Source organism: Perissodus microlepis, chromosome 16, assembly GCF_051167445.1.
Source record: "Perissodus microlepis isolate ML-2025 ecotype Zambia chromosome 16, ASM5116744v1, whole genome shotgun sequence".
Lineage (NCBI taxonomy): Eukaryota > Metazoa > Chordata > Actinopteri > Cichliformes > Cichlidae > Perissodus > Perissodus microlepis.
In genome coordinates, this window is record NC_140476.1 from 16,879,612 (window position 1) to 16,902,494 (window position 22,883).

At 41.5% G+C, this 22,883-nt stretch overlaps 1 protein-coding gene across 8 annotated transcripts in view; it reads right to left on the reverse strand.

The window, feature by feature from the left end:
• Window positions 1–22,014, reverse strand: part of LOC146370664 (dedicator of cytokinesis protein 9-like) — a 74,128-nt gene extending 52,114 nt beyond the window's left edge. For 3 of the 8 annotated variants that reach the window (XM_084955015.1, XM_084955013.1, XM_084955011.1), the window contains exon 1: window positions 1,143–2,071. In XM_084955015.1, the coding sequence (XP_084811141.1) occupies window positions 1,143–1,313 (171 nt within the window). In that variant the 5' untranslated portion in view covers window positions 1,314–2,071. Of the gene's footprint in view, window positions 1–1,142; window positions 2,076–21,361 lie in introns of those variants that run through there. The other 5 variants (XM_084955018.1, XM_084955020.1, XM_084955019.1 and 2 more) reach the window with 5 other exon arrangements.
• Window positions 22,015–22,883: the final 869 nt, after the last annotated feature.

Below are 22,883 nucleotides of genomic sequence, written 5' to 3' on the forward strand. Positions count from 1 at the left end.
GCGTGCCCTTGACCCAATTCCCTGCCACTGTCACTCAGCTCTCTGCTGTGGATACGATGAACCAACAACACATCACATCACACACACAGCAGTGAGTAAACACAAACGAGAAGAAGAAGACAAGCTGGTACGGAGCAGCAGAAACCCTGCCAAGCCCGCTGGTTCACAGATGAAGAGCGGTGATTGATTTCCAGCAGACACAGGGCTTACTGTCCCTCCTTACCCTCCTCACCCCCCATCCCTGCTCACAGAGGCTTTAACCCGTGAAGTGCTTAGCAAGAGGCAACAGTCGGCCCTCCTACTGCCCTACTTTTACTGGTAACATTCATAGGTGCAGAGTCATGTGACACAAAAGACAGTGATTTGTACTTGTGTAGCTGCTGAATATAAATAACGGTTGTGTAAATACCATAAGGTTAAACTTAGCTTTGTTTCAATGAGTCTACCATCTGAATAATTTAATTAGTCATATATCAGGTATTCCTTCAGTATGTTAGCAGAGCCAATCAGCAAAGGACATCCTCTGACAAGATTCACAAATATTCAAATAGTGCTGAAGTTGTTATTGATTAGATATTGTCAGAATATACTGATTTTCTCCCTGTTATATTACTTCTGAGGCGCTACAAATATATCTTACCACTACTTTTATGATAGCAGAGCTTTAGTAGACAGAAACGCCACATTAAAAGGAGTTTCAAAACTAAATTCAGCGACGTTAGCCATCGCACTGATTGGATTAATGCCGAGATCTTAGTTTATAATGTATTTTGGCTAAAACCATGATCCAGTTCATTGAAAAACAAAAAAAAGGGCATCAAACATCCTGCTTTTCAAAATAAGACTGTAATAAAATGTGCTGCTTGTTGATTATTTTTTGGCCTGTTTAATACCACAGTACTAAACAAAAAAGGTATGGGTTGGATGGTTAGATAAATCAGTAAATATTAGGTTTGTTACTGTGTCCTTGGGGCATTTAACATTATAGTGATTTAAAAAATGAATAAATAATGTAAGCTTTTTTTTTTCCATATGGATTTTTGCTCAATACACAAACAGTTGTGTTGCTTTTGTTTGTAGAAAAATAAAAAGCTTCTATATTGGGTTAGAGAGAGTGCACAGACACACAGACACACACACACCTTAAGTATTCGTGGTGTTGGCAATACACGCGACTCTCTCCGACTCAGCGCTCGCTCAGCCTCAGACGGTCCAGTGGGCTCTGCTGCTTCCTTGCAGATGTAGCCACTACAGTTCCTCTCCAGGACAGTACGCAGCCCATCAAACACAACCGCGCTGGTGGTGCACCCCATCCCTCCAGGTCCAAACAGGCATCAGTCAGGAGAGCCTGCCAGTGACCCAGTTTCCTTCACTGTCTCCTGCTCCCCTCTGGTCCATGATCTTACTCTGACATCCACATCCGCAACTTCTCACCCACACAGAGAGCATCAGAGTCCATGGGAAAAGGATCCAGGGAGAGGAATAGCTGGAGACTTTACACACAAACCTCGCGCAGAAGAGTCAAGGCTGTCCCAGTCTGTGCTTGTAGAAATACCTCAGTCAGCAGGCGAGATGCAGTGAGTGAGTGAGTGAGTGAGGGAGGCAGAGCAAAGAACGAGGGATGGGGGGGATGAAGGATGCTGTGTGAGCTCTGCTGCAGCTTCAACCAATGCTGAGCTTCGGTGCAACACAGGCTCGTGTGTGCATCTGTCTCACTTATTCAGTCACTTGCTTGATCTCCTCCGAGCCACTCTGGATTTCCAAATTCTTCCCAATCCTTTTTTGCCTCCTCTTTTCAATCCCACATTTGCATACCAAAAACGAATTAACCCATTTCATTTTCACTCCACAAAAATGGGACTCCTTTAGGGATTCAGACAAGTAATAGCAAAAATAAGTGGGTTACACTAAAGGCAGTCCTTCATATCCAGAGGGAGAGTCTGATTCCATGGTCAGGCAAGCAGCAATATGGCTCAATGCTTATTTAGTTCAGCTAAAAAAAACCCAGACCAAACAAGCGCATGAATCACATAAATGGATGCTATATAATATGCACAACAGTCGGCGAGAGATATTGCAGTAAAACCACAAAATAAACTGAAAATATGATAAGAAATCCTGCCTAACGCACACAAACACACTAAATAAACAAACAAAAAAAAAGCACTGAAATGTCCAATGGCCTGACTCAAGGCTTCCTAAAAATCTCCATTTCCAAAACAAACCGAGGACACGGGAGGATTTAAGCCTTTTAGGCCAAGACATCAAATAGGGAGCACTTTCCTGACCAAAGATTAGCTGCACTTGATCACAAGCTGCCCGCTCTGCCAAACACACAGAAATACTGGGAATAAAACCACACAATTTGATCATACACAGGCTTTTTCGAAATGTCAGGGAATGATTCATCTGCTAGAACTGCCTTTGATTAAAATGTCTCTGGACTGTGATCGTGAAGACTGAAGATGAAAGCAGGAAAGGAAATATTTTTTTCTAGGTCACTTTCAAAATATTGTTGCTTCTACATTTGCAAATCTTTAGTTTTATGTAGTCCTTGTGCTACCTTTGGGCCATTTTATACCTGTGGGACAAAATCTCATTAAAAGCCTACACAATTATCCCATCTGCCTCCTGTGTTTGCTCGTGTTTTACATCCTGATTATAAGGAATTGGGAGGGGAGGAGATGAGGAAGCACCGCAGTATTTGTCTTGGTTTATTTATCCTGTCTGTTCACTTCCTGCTGCTCTAAGTCGCACTCAAAGACCCCTTAAGACCTCAAAGTCAACTGTCAAAGTGGCATGCACATCCTAAAGCTACACAAACACTGCGAGTGCCCCTGGCACCAGCTATGCTTAGTATGATTATTCTTAATGCTTCTCTCAACAGCAAAACATGGTGGCATTGATTTTTTTTATTAATACTGTTGAGCAATGAACTTTCATCTGTTCTTTAGTTCACTTTAACCCAAATGATCGCACATGTACACGTCTGGAGAGAGGGATGCATTCCCTTACATCACGATGGCGCACTAAGCCACGAATGCTCGCACGCATTTCTGCTTGCTGCTGTGTTAATATTTCAGTGGTGCTTGACACACTGAACTACATTCGAGTGCAGGATGAGACGAGCTGCAGGGGAAAACAGCTGAGCCCCCAGATGAGGGGATTCAGCAAGAGAAGGGAAGAGAGAGGGAAGACGAGGGAGAAAATAAACTGAGCGGAGGGAGGGGACGAGAGTATGATTATGCCCATTGATCTGTTGGGAAATACGTTTCCTCTTTTGGTTTATCCCTTTTCTCACACGTCTGATCCTGTCTCCATCCCCCTGTCGCTGCAGCGAAGGGATTTTAGGCTTAGTTTATGGAATAACAAGAAGCAATCTGCTGTAAAACTACTAAAACTGCAAAGTCATAAATCTCCTCTTTGAGGCTGTGTCTGTTTATTTTTGTCGACTTTTGTTGCGACTCAAGTATGTTTACTACCATCTGTCAGTCATCACTGAACTGTTATTACTGAGCACCAACAGTAAGACGTCGCTCAAGCGGTCATTGGTTTAAGTGTGACAGCTGGTCATTGTAAATATTTTGTCCCCGTGCACGTAGGAGCACGTCTGCAACGACATTGTGTTGAGGTGCTAACAATTTTGCCGCGAAGGTACTACAGCATGCAAGATTTCTTAAAATGATGAAAAAGAATGAATCTAGTGCATCACGCGGCACATTTTAAGAAATGAACACCTGAATCAAACTAGTTTCCTGTTGAGCAAAGTATATATGTAACAGTATATAAATGAAACACTTATGAATGGGCGTCCTGTTAACTCAAACAACCTCATGGACATGAGTTATCAATCACACCGTGTGTTTGCTGATAATAAATAACAGCTCAAAGGCTCTTTTTCACATTAAAACAAGCAAATCTTTGGTTTAAATATAGTTATGTGATGTTTTCGTTTATTGTTGCGCTTCATTTTGAAGCTGTGGATTTTTTTGACTGTGGATTTTCAGTCAAAAAAGTTTGATTACATGCCCCCAAATTGCTCGAGAAAGATGTTTTTGGGCTGCGTTGTGCAAGAGAATTGTAGTGCGGTGTAAGGGCGATAAATTATTAAGGTCAAACAGGGGATTGGTGGGTCATTAGATGTAGTGATATTTCTCTGTACTGCCAGTCTTCACAAAAAAAGCTGCTAGGTAAAAAAAACAATATCATTTATTTTAAGAAAGAGGTTCACAACTCCAACCCACTGTGACACACACTGTCTTAATATAATTAATCCTATACCATAGAGGACATCTGTACTGTGCTTCTCTATAGCTCACAAATGAAGTGGTTCTGTAGCCTCCAGCAGTAGACAGTTGGACTGTGTCATCCATACTAAATCATGAGTCAGAGCTCCAGGCAAGCCAGTGAGACTAGTGGGTGGACTGAGGTTGGGGGGGGGGGGGGGGGGGGGGGGGGGGGGGGGCGTTTAGAGTATGCTGCTGGAGCACAGAGGGTGTCTGTGCATGGATATTCAAGTGTGAACATCCTCTGTGTTATGTGGAAGCTCTGCTCAAATCTGCAGCAGCAGATAAGGGCTGGGCTGAAGCACTGCTCGCTGCGTGGAGCCTCATTGATTACTGCTGCTGTTGTTACAACACTGCTTAAGTTCCCTGCAGTGGACTGTACTTCCTGGCATGGTGTTATGAACTTGGACAAATTCTATTTTTAAGTGTTACTGCATGTTTTATATGAAGCATAACTGAGTGATTTATAAGACGTTTAATGCCTGGTGGACGCTCATAAACACGGACAAAGTTTCAAATAAAAGCTTCAGGGTGCTGTAAATGCTCAATTTTAGACACGTTTTTGCTACTCGTGTCGTGTCATGTCATATCAGGTGAACAGCTATGGCGGTGAGAACCACAGCCTTCCACCTGCCAGTTAAATCTTCTGTTTTCAAAACAGAAGAAAGTTGGTTTAAAACTGTAAAAATGGCTCCTTTCAAATAGATTAACCGGGGGAGCTGAACAAAGGCCCAGTATGGGATAAACAGGGATTATTGTGAACCGTGAATCCTGCAAAGCTACTCTAGTAGAGTGCAAGAATAAAAATATAGAGATGGAAATGAGAACAACGGGTCACTTCAGTTTCCCTTCTCCCCACAGTCACTGTGAGCTGGCTACAATTGTCAGGATCTGAGTGTGAATGCAAATGTCAGCCAGAAACTGTAATAGACAGTAATGTTTGTCATCCAATCAAATTCTTTATTGCAAATGTGAACCCACCCCCACTAAAAACCACACTGATGGGTAAAATATACTGGTGCTGGTCAATTATGTTTTTAAAATTAATAATTAGAAATACAATGATCCAATCCAAAATACAATCCATTTGATTTAATTCAGTTTTATTTATATAGCATCAAATTACAACAACAACAGTTGCCTCAAGGCGCTTAGCTGTAATGCGTGTGTGTGTAGGACTGCTGTGACGTAAGATCAGATGGTTTTTATTCTTTCTTAGTGTTGCAGTCAACACTTCCTCTGAGATTTCGTAAGCAACTGTTGCTTTCCTCCAGCTGGACTCACCAAACACTTCCAACATCTGCTGCATGTGGACGCCATCACTGGCCTGCAGTAACCCGCCCCAAAATAACATCATTTGTACCAATACAGCCATTTCAAGCTGTTAACAGCTAGGTTTGGGTGCAGTCGAATTTTAACAAAAAAAAAAAAAAAAAAAAAAAAACACATCAAAGCCAGCACATGTGGACAGCAAAGCGTAAACTTGAGGTTCCCCTTTCACACTCAGGAGTGGACTATCTCACGCACAACAAAGACAAAAAACGTCTCCGCGTGGCTCTGAGGAGTAGAGGGGAGTGCGGGTGGAGCTGGCATCTCATCTGAGGAGCCTCTCGACTTGGAAGGTCAAGTCCACAGCTGGCCGTCTTTCCATACCCAGGGTGTGCTGTGGGGCTCTGCAGGGAGGAGTATGTACGTTTCAGTATGCTTGTTTGTCCAGAGCGAGGTCACTATGCAGCGGACCACAGTGACATCACCCACAAATTCAGCACGACAGGGCAGATAAAACACAGTGCCTCCCAGCTGGAACTGCCCGGGGACTCTGAAAGGGAAGTGGCTGTTTCCTGCTGATGTGTGTGTGTAAACCCTGTCGGAACAAAGCCACCTTTAGCTCCACCGCTGTCGTTCAAACTTCATCACTCAATAAACCCCCGAAAGCTTGAGTGTTGTGGAAATTTTGACAAAGTAATGCCTTCCTCCAAAGTTTCACAACACAAATGGAAGGAGTTCAATTTTACTGAAGGAGGATGAAGCCAGGAGTGCTATTAAGAAATATTAAGCATGCTATGTAAACATTAGAATCAGCTTCTCAGGGGTTTTTGTTTACAAGGCGAGTCATGGGTACTGCCCTACAGTTACACATGTGGGTGGGCTACAGAGATAAGCCTGGAATCTCACTACTTCACTTTTTTAGATGCTAAGTTTACATTACAACCTACAAAATGCTTTAAACAACGGGAGAGACTTCAATCATTGTCTGGGGAGAGCATTGCAAGTATTTCTTCTAGTTTTTTAAATGTAACTACTACTTGGATTCAATCAAAGTCTCCTTTTGACCTGTAGCTGACACCCAGGTTATCCTCACCCCCATAAAATGGTGCAAAAATAAATACAAGAGGCCACATCCCCTTCCTCTTGTTATTTTGGGAATCATTTATTTATCCCGGGAGAAGAAAATGACCCATTTTCCTGAGGGGTACCGCTTCCTTTACTTTGTAGTCAAGCCACCAGGCGCAGAATAAGTATACGCTGCAACCACACACGCCATTCATCTACACTTGTGAGTGCCATGAAGTTCTGCTGGATCTGCAGTGTGGCTTGCTGCAGTTGGTTTAGTTAATCATTAATGTATGCTTCAACCAGTGAGTGCCTTTCAGAGCCTTTGCTGCAACACCAGCAGAGATGGTCTGAAGCAGAGCCAAAGCCCTGCAGGGCCTGCAGTCATCCTCTTAGTCCTTCCAACAGTGTTCTGGCTTCAGAAAACACAACATGGAACAATCCTATTACAAAATACTTGCTACTTATAGTATCAAGGACTTACACAATCGATCACATTGCATATTTAAAATTACCCTTGGCAAAAAGTAACACAATTTATGCTGCCTTCAGTTATTTTTTTTGTGTTTTTCTAACACGCAAACACGAACGATGAACGACTGAAGCACGTCCAAGAAAGCAACAAAAAAAGCTGCATTTGTGATAAAAAATTGTTTTCAGATTGACTTCATGTCTGCGTCAGATGGAGGCAGAAAGAAGCCAATTAAACAGTGATCACACAGATGTGTGGGAATGCTGTAAGGGGATACTGAAAAGCTCTGTCCAGAGGTAAAAGATACAAAACAGAGTATGAAAGAAGTCACTGCCACCTACAGGCAAGTGATGATACAACATGGAAACCTATAGGATTAACTGAATTTACTTTAAGCCCTTCATGACACATTATTAATGAATGATGGGAAATATTGTGTAATTATGGGTTACTTATGCATTATGACACAATTTTCCTTTATTGAAGAAGCACAAAAGGATTATACTGCTGCCGTGTGATACAGTGTTTCAGTGGCAATGGCCCGGACTCGTAATGATCACTGGGACGATAAACCAGCCATCGTTTGATACACAAGCGTAATTTACAGGGCCTCAGAGTGAAAATCATCTTTCCCAGCACAGGAAGAAGAGGTGACCCATGTGCTGCCTTAAGAGGAAGAGAGCGTTAGAAGAAACCTGCTGTCACAGTGTTTACACAGCTCTAAAACTCATCCAAATTACAAGCATGAGAACTGTTGGCAGCTTATACTGCGATACTGTGAGCAAGACTGATTTCTGTTCAGGTTATTTCAGTTTAAGGTAGGAACGCGAGAGGAACTACGTGTCAAACTGAGCCAAACGATGCCGATGGGGTCAGGTCGCATCGTAGTGAACTTAGAGTTTAAACACCTCTCGGGAGGTAAGTGGCCAGCACCCAGGTGTGAATGAGATGTTAGACAGAGTGCTGTCATTACGGTCAGGCTCTGACACGCATGAGGAAAGCTGAAAGCTGTCTGCTCCTGAAACAAGCCCGTGCTGGCCTGACATGACGGGCCATGACGGGAAGAAACAGACACACTTTGTCACAACCACTGACTCAGAATTGTTTTAAATGTTTCCGGATCATTAAATGGGTCATTTAGTCTGGATTCTGAAAATGCACCTGAGGATAAACTTCACGAATTTAGCACCAGTCAGAGGTATTGCTCGGATCGCCCTGTGCCTCAGGACAATGATGCTGTTCCTTCACAGTACACAGAGTATTTCAAACTTGCTAATTTATAGACTGAGACTGCACCGCAGATCCAGATAGAAAATATGAACTATGGGAGGAATAACATGTAGTCTGGATGACTTCAGGCTGAATCTCAGGCTCCCATTAAGGGAATTTTCAACCATTTGATATGTGCCATTTGGCCATCCTGATGGCTTTCACTGTAACATATAACCCGACTGTTATTTACAGCATTTGTTTTGATAAGAGACAGCTTAACACAAGCTTTTTTAAAGCCAGTTTCATGATAACACAATCCTCACTACTCATTAACATGTAGTTTAAGCATTACACAAGATATATAATTTTTTTTAAAGGACCGAACAGCATTTAATCATTAATCCAGGTGGTTTTCTTTCTGTTTGGAGCATTTAATTAATTATATCCTCATACAGCATTAGGGCAGAAAACTCCAACAGATGGTCTGTTCTAAGATTTTTTTCAAAAGTCCTTCAGCGAAAGCCATTTAGACAGGGTGGATTAAATACTTTCAACAGTGGATTTACTAAACACTGCCGTGATGCTTTAACGAAAAACCTACAACAGAGACTAGTTTATTTATTATATGTACAACTTCCACTATACTGTGGTCTTCAACATAATGCTGTGGGCCATGGAGCCAGACGTACGACAGCATCACCTACAGGATTACTAATCAGAAGATCATGATGGGCTAAGTCCCGAGTGTCGACACTCCCCTTAGAAGCTGTTAGTGATTGCTAATGTTTTTTTGGTCTCGTTGTAAAAGGTCTCAGGTGAGAGAAATACGAAGAATACCAGGAAATTGACACATTGCACCCTCGGAGGAGAGCGTAACCATGGTCACATGCAGAAGAGCGTGATACAGGGTTTAAGTGAAAGTGTAATCAAAGGTCTGCAGTTACACATGTAGCTGTGAAGACTAATAATGTAAACGGGAGGAAATAAAAATAAGGTGGCAATCTTTCATATCTGCTGTTCAGAAAAAGCCTTTTGCGGTTTGGCAACATGCAGGAGGGAGACAGGGCAGGGATAATGGAGGAGTTTGGGAACCCTTAAGGATCAGCTAATCCCATTTGGCTCTTTGTTTGGAATCAGTGGAAATCCTCTTGAGCCTGGTTCAATGAGCGCTACTGACAATCAAGGGAAACAGAGGATGAAGGAGAGCAACGCATGTCCGTGCACCTGCACAGTTAAACAGTGGCACTGGATTTAGCTTTATTACTGTACTACACAGTTGCCCAGTAAGGCCACAAACAACTGGTGCAAGGAACTGTCACAAGTCATGGCTACAAAACGGCCAAATCCATCTATGCGATCTATACAAACTCGGAGAATATAACAAAAATACGACGAACAATTATAGATTATGCCCCAAACAGCCGTGGTCAAACATCATATTAACCAATATATTTCAGTTAAATCCCCTGCGTCTAAATTAAGGTGAGTTTAAATCAATCAAATCTTGTGCATGGCACTGTGTAAACATCTTTATTTCCATGCAAACACCAGCATATAATAACTGCATAGTATACAAAAGCAATAAACTGGGATTTTAGAAGAAAAATAATCAACATTTGAGTCACTAAGACCATTGAAACAGGGCAATCACTGCTTTATCAGCCCTGCTCCGCTTGAGTGGAAAGCCAGGAATGGCACACCGCCTTTTTCCTGTTGTATTCACATTTGCTGGCACCTGTATCAAGCTATTCCCTGACACCCCCACTCAGAGGCCCCCACCCTTCCTGACAGAGGAAACACATGTTGTGAGATACGGGTCTCTTTTAGTTGCACCATTAGTAATACAGTCAGTATTACTGAAGCCTTTATCTCACAGGCTATATGTGCGTCTTGACTATGCCACCTTCAGCAACAGCCCCCTGTCATCTTGCAGTAACACAACCACACACACAGACACACACACAGTGGGACCTCTCATGACAAGAAAATCTCATTATTTGCCACTGCTTATTTCTCTGTTGTTAGCATTTTATGAGACTTTACCTCCTTCGTGGATTAGGTTAATAACACAGTGAGCAGTGCGGCTGCCTGGCAACTAAGATGGATTTGACATTTTTCTCAATCTTTAGGAATTCTCTTGGGATAACTTTTTCCCAATAAATGGATGCTACATCTGCAATTAAATTAGAATACATCATCCAGAAACAGTTTCTTAGTCATTTAAGGCTTATGCCACATTTTGAGAAACATCTAATTAGTCCAGCGGGTGCAGAAAATTCAACACAGTGTTCTCATTGGAGGGTGTTGTTGCTGCTCTTAAGACAGAGTAGAGAGTCTAAAGGGAGATTAAGACAAGTCAGGGATACTGAGCTGTTTATCTGCGCAGGAGTGTGTACAGTGGAGAACAGGGCTGCGGTCCTGCATGTTTAACGCTTGCCGTCACAAGAAGCGTCTGTTTTAAAGCACTTCATACAGAACAACGCTCTTCTAAACGGTCCAGGTTCACATACAGACCTTCAGGCACATGGCCGCACTGCTGTTTCTCCATAAAGCACCATGCAGCTAACTTTATTTATCCATCCTGGCAAGGCACACTGTGGCAGCATACTGCTCACTCTGTAATACAATCCAGCCTCCTGATGCTAAGCCCCTGGAAAACAACCAGGAAGCAAACAAAAAACAAAGCCTGAAGGAGAGCTGGGTCTCTCTCCTGAACACACAGGCTTTGACAGAACAACCAAACACACATTATCAAGGTCACATGACTGCTTACTGTGTAAGACGTTCATTTGAGTCTTCAAGCTATTGTGCGGCTTTCCTCCTTCTCAGTTTTGTGAATGTCAGCTGATATAACAGAGGATGAAGGACCGTTTAGCAATACAAGCCCCAAACCTCAGTGAATGTGTCACTTAAAATACAACTCATTTGTTTATTGTGGGCAGGGAGCGCACAATAGGCTTATGTCAGCTTTACAAGGAAAAAGAAAAATAGGAACTCAGTGTTTCATGTGGACTTTTTCTTTACTAAATGGGAAACTACAGAAACTCATTAACATTCCTTTTACATCCAACAGCTTGTCAAAACTTTGTATGGAAGCGCTCGGCCTTTGACAGAATAAGTATACACCGACACAAACACTGTGTCTTGGTGGAAGCGTCTCACACTGTGGGACGCTATGACTTGCAATTTTTTCCAGCTCTTTGTTTTGAACTTCAAATCCCATTAATCACCTCCTGACCTCTCAGACACAGCTTGGAACCTGGTTGTGGGAGACAAATCTGTAGATGGGAACGAGATAATGGTCCATCAGCCACCTTCACCTCAGTTCATGTTGGGTCGTTCCATCTCAAATCATGACATTTTAGAACAATTACTGTTCAGCCACCTTTGATTTCCATTCCCCTTATTTTAAGCATTATGATCTATCTATAGATCGAGATTATATTCTAGGTATGTAGTTTTTTACAGCAGACCATCCACCCAGTTTTAGTGTCTTTTTCAAACACTTAAATTGGAGGCAAATTTTTAAAGATTAATATCTCAAAAACATTTGAAAGCCTGATATTTTCCCTGGTTTTTCTCTCCAAAAAAAGTCATTCGGGAGCTGTAACTAGAGACAGTTACACCAAAAAATGTTTGAGTACTCACTAGTTAAAACAAGAAGAAAAAACACAACTTACAGCTGTCTTGTAAAATCCTATATTTAGTTAAATATATGCATACGTTTTATTTTCAAGATCCAACAACAGTAACTGTTAGCCATTCAATAGACTGTAGTGTAAAAAAGCCTGATCATGATATGCTACGATCCAAGTGATGTTGAGCCCATAACCATGATAGTCTCCAATCTTGTTTTGATGTTTTCCTCTTTGTGGAGAAGAAAACCAAAAGGTAAGGTGAAAACCGTGCCCTAAAACCATCTTCCCCTGCTCCGCCCTCAGTAGGTTGCATCCCTCCCCCTCACTATCCCACTCTGGCCTACACTGTGTCCAAGCGAGGAATGCTAGCTATGCAGTCGGCCTGGTGAAAAGTCATTATAGTTCATCCCCTCTGGCTGGCAGGTCCCATCCACACAGTGCAAAATGCTATAAGAGTGAATTCTGAGAACTTAGACTTGGTTTAATTAACCTAACAGCAGGCACTATAGGAGGGAGGGGAAAATCATTGGCAATGGTTCACTTTAACTACATGTTAAGGTGCCTCTAAGCTTCATCTATTTGCCCAGCTGATGACACCTATGAGCCAGAACAACTTTCAGGGAAATCCCACATGAACAATAACATCAGAAGCAACTTTCACTTTCATCAGCGTAGTCACATAACAGTTAAATATAGACACAGAACAAGAATCTTGTGTAGTTTCCTCACACACGTCACAGGAATATCCATCGTCAGCATGGAACAGTAATCATTTTGACTCCAGTTGAAAAAAAATAAATTGCAGCATTTTAAATTGCTGTCCAGTCTGACTGAAGTGGTTTTGAATTGCAAGGGCCAGAACAAGCTCATACTCTCCATTTATAGTTAATTTATACAGTCATAGATCTAAATGAATACAGGAAACCAGCTTTTGTATTTGCTAATTATGTGCTAATCCATCCCTTTGTGAAACACAATATCTGACCTCAGCTGATCAGAGTGTGATGGGAGGTCACAGGCAGAGCGGACTCTTTGCTTGACACTAGGCATGAGTGATAAAACAGACAGGTGTGAAAAGAAAGAAAAAAGTAGATGCTTCTATTTTAAGTAATTCTAGTGACTGGATAACTTTTTAAGATAACAATACATTGGATGACAACAGTGACATAAGACTATAGAGTTTTATAGTGAGTTTCAGTTCACTGTTTGGTTGAAAATTTACATTTTGTGGCCCAGACAGCCAAACAGTACGCTGGATTACAGCATTGTTTACCTGCTGTAGTATACCTGCTCAGAACCAAACAGCAGACAGATCATTTAGCTATTAGCTGGGACATACTGGAGTCATTAGCTGTTAGAACCACGCATTTCCTTCAGGAACTGATACAGACTAAAATCTGAGCCACATAACATTATTACATTGAAAACTGAACTTATCACCTGTCAAGTAAACACACTATATAGACAACAGACAACCGTAAGTTATTACTTTAGTTATTGGTCAAATAGCTCCACTAAAAACCACAAATGTTGACCTCGTGGTGACTCCAGAACAAGTCAAGAGAAATCCATTAACATCTATACATGAGTTCATATAAACCCATCAGCTTTTATCAAGATGTTTTAGTTGAAAAGACATGAGTTTCCAGACTAATAGACTCAGTTTCCCCATCCTATGACTACTAGCTCTCAAAAATACAAGTTTTTAAAACCTTACCAAGCAGAATACGTTAAACTTTGAGTCAATTCCACGCTTCAAAATCTCCAAACCATTTACTTTACTTTCAATTTCCATTGATTCAGAAAAGAAAAAAGTGGAGTGTTATTCTGCAGTGCACCCTTATGCTTGGCTACAATGAAGAGTTAATGGTCAGCTGCATTAAAAGATGGGAGGGAAACATCACTTTTATAGGCCAACCATGAGGGGGATAGAGACTAAATCCTCACAAAAAAGAAACACGCAGAGTCTTAAAATTAAATTTGCCAGTCATTAGTCTGCTCTTTCTAGACATTTTCCATAAGCCAACACGGACGTGTTAGTCTATAGTCACGGGAGTTGTCGTGCATTCAGGATTTAATCCAATGAGCTTAATCTGTAGGCCTCTGCCTGCACGCAGAGGGTGACAGTTTTGCCTTAGGGGTTTTAGGCTGGACTAGGATCACCTCTCTGCTCTGCTCGGCCTGTTGCAAAACTAATGAATAAGTGATGGTGGCCTCAAGAGTATCCATACGCCAGATACATTTTCTCATTCACTTACTCCAGTGTGGGCTGAGCCATGTAAAGACTTGTTTGTAATGGTGCCATTCATACAAGTGTTAGGCCAACAAAGACTACTTCTCAGGGCTCTGATGGAGAGGAGGCTAAACGAGAACGCATTTGAATCGACTGTCGTTAGAAATGTGGGTCTATTCTTAGAAGATAACTGTATGCATTAGAGAGAATGACAGATTTAGAGCAAATACTAAAATAAGAATCTACATTCTGTGAGTAATGTGAGATGTAGGATTAGGCACAGGAGTGCTGATATGTCTTAACTGTCCTAGTTTGTGAGTTAGGGCTGCAGGTATATTTGGAGAAAGTAAAACTTCAACTGGACGATCCCTCTAGATTTCTGGGATGTAGAATTCATCCCAAGAGGACAATGCAGAAAAATACATGCCTGTGCTAAAATCTTTCCATTTAGAAGTTTGTGTAACAGACAAAGAGTCAGCATCAGGTTGATAGCGTGGCTAAAACTGGAGGACATCATATTGCAAACACTTATTTTAAGGTGTGTTCGCACATCGCGAAAGATACAAAACAACCTTTGCATATTTGTACGATGCATAAACAACAAACTCTGTTCCATTCATTCAAATCCATTTCCTTATTAGATTAGAGATGAAGATGGCAAATTTGCTGCCAGCGTAGAACAGGACGAAAAACTGGATTAACAACATAATGATGACTGAGGGAAGTTTGCGTTCGCCAGCTGCATTGAGGTGTGTGCCCTGCTAGCTTAAAAATAGCAACCTTAATGGCCTGGAGGATGGGAGCAGAGCAATACTCTCGTTGATTGCCAAGCTGTTGCTGAACAGCTCTCAACAGTAAGATGGGAGAGCAGCCTGGATTCAGACAGATGTGCACTGTATGCATAAAAAAATGTAAATAAATAAATACATGAGGATTTATATAAATGTTATAAGATTCCATAATGGCGACGACCACCCTAAGCCTTCTTTCGTCCATGCTAATCTCCATTTGGATGGTTAAGAGAAACAAACTGTCAAAGTCATTACGGAAGAAATCCCCTCCCCCCAAAAAAAAATCACTTCAGCAGAACCTTAACTGGAAAAACTTTCAAAAATAGAAACAGCTGAGTAGGAATGCCTCCATCATTGCCTTTTGCATTATGAATAATAGAAGTGTTTACAAAAAGGCCATTTGGGTGAATTCTGGGGGGGGGGGGGGTGTAAAACAAGTCCCAGAGTGCTGCTATGTTCTTGCTAACAGGAAAACACCCACTGGCCAGGCTCTTCAGCAGGCTCTTTCTGTTATGGTAACCTCTCGTGTGCTCCAAAACAGTTCTGCTCTATCAGGCAGAACACTCAGACAGAGTGGGCGGTTTAATGCTGAGCCCTGCCCAGCACTTCTGCTCAGCCCAAGTACAGGAAACTGGCTCTATCTAGGAAAAGTTAGGCCTCTGCTCTCCCACCAGAATATGAAGGACGGGAAGTTATGGGCACTTCCCGCTCAGGCAGGATGAAGGATTTTGGAGAGTGAGTTCAGGGGGCTAGTAAGTGTTATTCACTTATGAAAAATGTAGATCTGTGTACATGCAATATACTGGGTACGTGTGAATTCTGCTTAAGCATCCATCCGCCCATTCTCTGCTACTTATTCTTTTCAGGGTCGCGGAGGGGGCTGGAGCCTATCCCCAACCATTCGCACTTACATTCACACCTACATTTACACTTATGGACAATTTAGACTTTCCAATGTACCTATCCCCACTAACTGCATGGAGGAAGAAGGAGTGCTGCCACTCTGCTTAAGCGACTGAGGTAAAAATCACTAGATTACAGATTTCAGAGTACACAGATTTGTTAAAGCAGTAAAGAATGCCCTCGTTTTCACACCGAGCCAAGAAATCATTAAGTAATTTCACGGTGTGACCACGATTGATATTTTGGTATTCATTTCTGGCTCTAACTTAATATTTAACACTTACTTTGACATGCGGTTAAAGTACACTGTCAATTCGTGCCCGTGACATGTAATTCGTTTTCATTTGCACTGGAACAAAATCTGTCTGTCTGGCCTGTGGATCATTTGAGTTGGCTTTGCTACTGCAATATTTATGTGAACTAACCGGAGTAGCCCTAGCTTGAATGGAGGAAATCCTTTACATTTTTTTGACTGAGTGCTTTATATTCTCCCCAAAATTTCTATGCTCAGTTGAGGAATTCTCAAGCTTCCCACACTTAACTGCAAAAGCCCCGAGTGGCAAATCTGGTTTGGATTATAATCACAACTGCCAAGAGATGTGCCAAAATCCAGGCAGACAAGTTTCACAGTGAGTCTGATGGGCGTGTTTTATTATTTTTTATTTTATTTTGCACTTTTCTTAAAGCCTCCATTCCACAAGTCATCCATCACCGCCTATAAATGGTTCTGGTGGAGGTTTGAATCCTGCGTGGATACTGTACAGAAAGTTGTATTAGCACACCTGGAACGTCAGCTTAAAACTCTTTAGTGCATTTAGTATGACTATAGAAAATAAAATGTAGGTAATTGTTTGTTTCTGCTTTCACAGATTAAGTTCAAAGAGCCGTATCCAAGATACTCAAGAAATAAAATGCCCAGAAAGTCTGAAAAATATACAGAAAATGCCACACTGCCTATTTTCAAAACCTGTTTCGCCAGTGAGGACAACCAATGACTTTCAGACGGCAAAATTAAAACAATGACAGAAGGAAACTTTCTGCAAAGAACATAAGATCATTCAGTGTTTTTCATTTTGCATAACAAATACATAACAAAGCTGTATTTACATAATAAATAAATGCAGCTGCTAGCCAGAAACGGGCCCAGTAGTTCGACGGGGTTGCTTAATAGCTTAAAAGTTATCGTACCTTTTATGCATAACTTTAAGCAATGACATAATTTAAACTGGTAGGCACAAAATATTAAGACTATAAGCAATTTTACCATCACTAAACATGTCTAGTTCCACTCTTAAATTCAAGTTTTCAATTTTTTGCGATTTTAAAATCTGACACATGGCTCAAAAGTTACAAGTCTAAACCCATTTACATTTGTGGTGCTAAAGTGCTCAAGAAAAAGAAGTAAATCTTCTTTTTTGCCCGATGACAGGATATTTAAAATGTTTTTCAGCCACTTAAGCGTCATCCAGTTATTTGACTCCATAAACGCACATGTATGATACAAAACTAGCTTATCCACGAAACACAGTAAGTATATACAGGTTTTAGCCAAAGCTCAGTTAAGACCAAAAGCTGGCTCACTATGATTAATCACCTTTGTTGAAGCAATGTAGGTGGTGTGGCAAGATAACCAAAAGACCTGCACCAATAAGACCATACCAAAAGCTAAAGTTTCATAATGCCCATGCAGACCTATCAACACCTCTCCAGTTTCAACAAAAAACTGCCTTTCATGAAGGAAGCTTCACTGTGCAGTATTTTTATAGTAAGATTCAGAGATGTCACTATGGTCTGAACTCTGAGGCAGCACAGGGATCTCTGCTTCTTATGAACTAGAAATACTCTTAGGTGTTTTAAAGTTCAACAGGAATTGGGGAATTTGGCACCAAACAGCATCATAGTTTTCAGTTTGTCTAATCTGGAGCAAATGGGAATGAGACTCTTAATGGGTGCAGTGGTTACTAAAGCAGTCTCATGTATTATTGACCCATCTGCTCTCCAATCTCTACCCCCCTGGTTTTGCTTTCGCAGGGTACCATTTACCAACGGGGCAGCAGAAGCAGCTTATGCGCACTTTTACTCAGTGCTCCTTATAGAGGTAGACAGAGCAGGAACTGCACGGGCAGGTCAAGCTGCTTAGGCCTCGCAACACAACGCGGTAATCTTCTGACTGGCTCGGTGCTACAGCCTATGTGACAGCCAGCATCTGCTCCGAGGAGACAAAACATAATAGACTGATTACTTTCTTTCCTACTGATTTGATGAACTCAGATAATGAGTTGATTCATGATTGCGGAGCTTTAACCTTAAATTCGTCTCATTGTGGTTCCAGCTGCTCAAGCACATTTTTTGGCGAACAGAATGGCTAACAAATCCAGCTTCCCTGCATGACAGAACATGTTTTTTTCATGGCAAAAGATCCAAACAGGGAGAAATAAATTCTCTGACACATTTGTATTGTTTGAAAAATAGGCCTACTTAGAGTAACACACCCATCTAAGGTATTTCTGGAATTTCCACATCTTGGGAAAATTTACAGACTCTTAAAAAAAAAGCTAAAGAGCAGAGGTGTGCAGGTGTGTCCCAGAGGGCTGACAAAAGCAGATTATTGTACAGTTTTCATTCACAGTTGGAAGAGAGTCAGCAATGCCATCATCAAGACATTTAACACTGCAGCTTCTATGCAGGCTCTTATTACTTGCAATGTTTGCCTTAAGGAAAGACAATCTAAAAATGTTGCTTTTCACACTATACAGAAACACGAATCTCAAACGACAGGAAAGCAGTCTACCTGCCAAACAGCCTAAGGGGCACCTAAACTGTCCAAGTTGCTGACTTGAAAGAGGGAGTGCTGCATTGCTGAAATGGTTGTTCTCCTTAAAATGGCAACACCTTCTCTACAACTGGGGATAAGACTGATAAAATCTCTTATGCTTAATTCCAAAAGCACTATGCTATAGAGCGACACGTGTATTCTGGTGATAGTTATACATGCTAATGCTCGTCTTTGCAGAGCATAAATGACAGCCCCACTTTCCCCTCTAGTTGCAGAGCTGCGTACGTACTGGCCATAGAAGGCTAATATCACTCCCACATAATGACACCCATCTGGTGTACAGCTCCCTCGGGTCAGGCACATAGCAGGAACACTGAGGATCTGAGTATATCACCATTAGGTGACAGGCAGTTGGGACTATTGATTACACTTACACAACTGCCCCCCTAGCTGCTTCGTACACTCTATACACTAACTAAACATTTCCATCAATTTGCCATGAATTTATGGTACACTAATCAGCCAATACGTTAACTACACTATACTCTAGCTCTGCGTAGCACGAAGACAGTGAGGCAATGCTGAATCAAAGCGCAGTACTAGTTAAAATAAATATAAAGTTGGTGACAGCAATCATGGAGCCAATGACGTCCTCACCATGCCTAAAGTGTGAAGAAGCAGAGGGCTCAGCTGAGGGCTCCGGGGTACTGCAAGTGTGTCTCCACTCAAACAGAATAACAGTGTCTGTCTGCACGAAAGCGCACTAATTGTTAGTGAAAGATACAGCACTGCCCACTTGAGTCCAAAACATAGCTAACAAACATCCACAATCAGTGGATATGCACGTCCTCTACAGTACATTATAATATGTTTCCAGGCTTTTAAACATGCAGCAACATTTACGCGTGAAAACATCATTATGGCTTCAAGCAGGATGGGTGACAACAACCACAAGCTTTCCTTTATGTCCTTGAAAACAGATCCCTCCATTCCTGCTGTGGTATTTACATGTTTTATGGAGGAATTAATTACAAGCTGCGTGGACAGTGGTCTTGTGTGCAGTCGCATTCTTATCCCACTGAGAAGCTTCAGCAAACACTTGAACTCCAAGTTGCAGCCATGCATTCATGTCTAAAAAGGTCATATACAAAGGGCTGGAGTCTAAGAGATGGCAGGTACTAGTTTTGAAATGATATTAAAGTTGTTATTTACCATTAATTTATTATCCTCAATAAATCTGTCTGTATTTCCTCCACCCTCCCTCCTCAAAGCCTTCTCGGGCAACCGCAAAACAAATTCCCCCGCAGAGTTTCTACAAGTTACTTCAGTCTTCCTCGAGCATGTTGATTTCCCAACACGCATTCTTCTATCCATTTCTCCTCTCCTCCCTTAGGCGTCCCTGGCAGTGCACCAGAGTGAGGATGAATAAATAATATGAAGGTGTGGTTGGATGTCTGGGATCGTGACTCAGGATTCCATTTCCCTGACAGAAAGCCTGGACGGTGTACGTTTCAGTTGCCTAGCAGCTTTTTTTTTTTTTTTCCAGGAAAGCTGGAACAATCAGACGGAGCACCAAACACCGAACGCACTCTGGACACAACAAAAGGGTCAACTCCTTTATCCAAGCTGAGCTCTGAGGAAAACTGATACCGAGCAGGTAGGCTCCAGGTCCTCGTCACCCAGATGTTGTCACTGTCACTGGACACTTTATATGTGTCTGAAGCATGAAATTGGAGCCTCGTGCTTTCCTTTGTGAAGCCGTATTATGTCATCTCGGTGCAGCCCTGTGAAGTGATGCCCTCATTGACACACAGGACTTTGAACGTGCACTGATTCTCTACAGACTCTAGGAAAGGAATGACATACATACCTGAGCCTAATAAAGACAACATTCTTCTGTAATGTTGAACACCTTGCAAACGCCTATTGTCTATTATGCAAAACCTACCTATAAATACAAATCACTTCATTACTCTACATTTTTGTTTTATTTCACTTTCATTCATTTCCAGTCCTACATTTAAATGGGAGATCCTTTGATTCATTCTATGCTCTCATGTATATGTGATAATCATGTTTCCCTTGGTCTTTAAATGTATATTTGGACTGGTAATCTATCTGCTTTAACTGGAAAGCTCGTTGAGTCAGCACTTCATTCAAAAAAATTCCAAACGGAAGTGACCGATTACATTTTTCTGTCACCCATATCTTCATTCATTCAAAAAAAAAAAAAAAAAATAAAAAAATACCACCCCCTGGCCACACCCACCCACCCGTTCATAATGCCCACGTGCTCTAACTCAGCTGGTCTGGGGTCAACAGGGTGAGAATGAAAGTGAAGGATTTAAAGATTGCCAGCATTCATGATGAGCTCCAAATGTTTTGTGTAAAATGCAAACAGGAGGAAGCTGAAAACGTTGTTTGTTTTAAATATATATTATGATTTATAATCAACAGTCTACCAAATATTGTTCAAAGCTGTGTGGGAGCCTGTTACCCATATCACTCCAAGTGTGTCAGGGGTATACTTAAACCTTAATTATATCACCCTAAAAGGCACGCGTAGTCCTGCTCAACTGATCTGAAGTCAGTTATTTTCTCCTAAAACGTGTGCGTAAGAAAAAGCAGGTCTCTCATTGCTCCATAAAGTTTTAATAGACACTGATGACAGCGAGCGTTGTGGCGCAGAGGAGTGGGAGTTAAGGTGAGTACTTACGACCAGCACCGACGTCCTCACCACCTCCGAGACACTTTGCCTGAGTTCAGCAGCGGTGCCAGGTTTACCCAGACCCCGCGTAAATTTCCTGGTCTCCGGATGCACCGGAGTGGCCATCGCTACGCGTCCCTTGGGATCAGTTACCGTCCAATCCACGCGTTTTATCAACAGTTTACAGGAAACTCATCATCGGCTTATCCGCGCCTTCGATCGCCGCTAGTGCGCACCACGAGTTTGAAGTTGGGTCATGTTGTGGTGTGGCCGCTGGTATGACGCTCCCATTCCTCGATTCAGTTTTCGTTCTTGAAAATCAACACATGCCGCATCGCTCCGGAACTCTGCCTTCTCTTATCGGGTATTGTTGACACAATAAAGTGTCCTCTTGAGTAGCGTTTCATTGGCCGTCCAGCGCCAGGCAAGAGATGTATAATCTGTTTTCTCCCTTGCGCACTCCGCCTCTTACCGGCTTGAAGTCCTGCCCACTTGCTGTGTGTGTGTGTAAGCTGGTGGGCCTGGACTTTGGACTGCGTGCAGTTACAGTATGAATGACTGGATCAATGCTTCCCCATTACCACAAAAATCACAACCGTGGCGAACAAGCCTCTGGAGTGTCATCACAACATTCCTCTTTTGTGACACCGGAAACTGGCCTTTAAAACAGTATCAAACGGTACTGTTTAAAGGCCATTTTCCAAAGCTACTACAAAAAACAGATTATATTGAAAATAACTGAACTGGTTCAGTGACACACTATAAAAGACTGAATTTATGTACTACTTGTGAGTTAAAAACAAAAAGAGTACTCCCAAGTACTTGTATAGAAGCCTTCTAGCTGCACTTTTCATCTGATTATCTTTACTTTAATTTTTTTACCCAAATTATTATATCTATCTAAAAGTAAAGTAATAACTAAAACCGGGAAATGATATTTTATTTAACTGAAAAAAGACCATCCTTTAAAAGAAGCTGACTAAAATATACTGTGCGCTTATATAAAACTAAAATGAAAATCCTTAAATTGTGTTTACGTTTAGTTTATGTCAATGTGGTCAAGTTTGTCAACACATGTAGGATCAGGGACTTTGGTGCATATGCTTTTTTGTAAGTTAACTCCCTGCACAAAGTGTTGGTATAGTAATCATTACCTTAAACCTGTTTAATGAGCAAATCTCCCCAGCAAACCAAATGAAAACAAAACAAAAACTCAAAATGAAATAAAAATAGAAAGTATAATAACTTTCATTGTCCTTTTAAAACTATTGTCCACTACCTTTATTTACCATGTAGCAATTTAAACGGTGAAGCCTTACCTTTAACTAACAATTTCAGCTTTTAGCTATCAGTTTATGAATTGCTAAGCTAAAGAGCTAAACGTATTAATGTAATTTCATCCCATCCTTCAATTGCTTATTCACGTCCTTTCAGGTTTCCAGTTACATTTGTTTGCTAATATTACAGCAAAACCTTCCAGCAGTTGCCATTTAGCTAACACCGTTAGCCATACGTTTTGTAAGCTATTTTT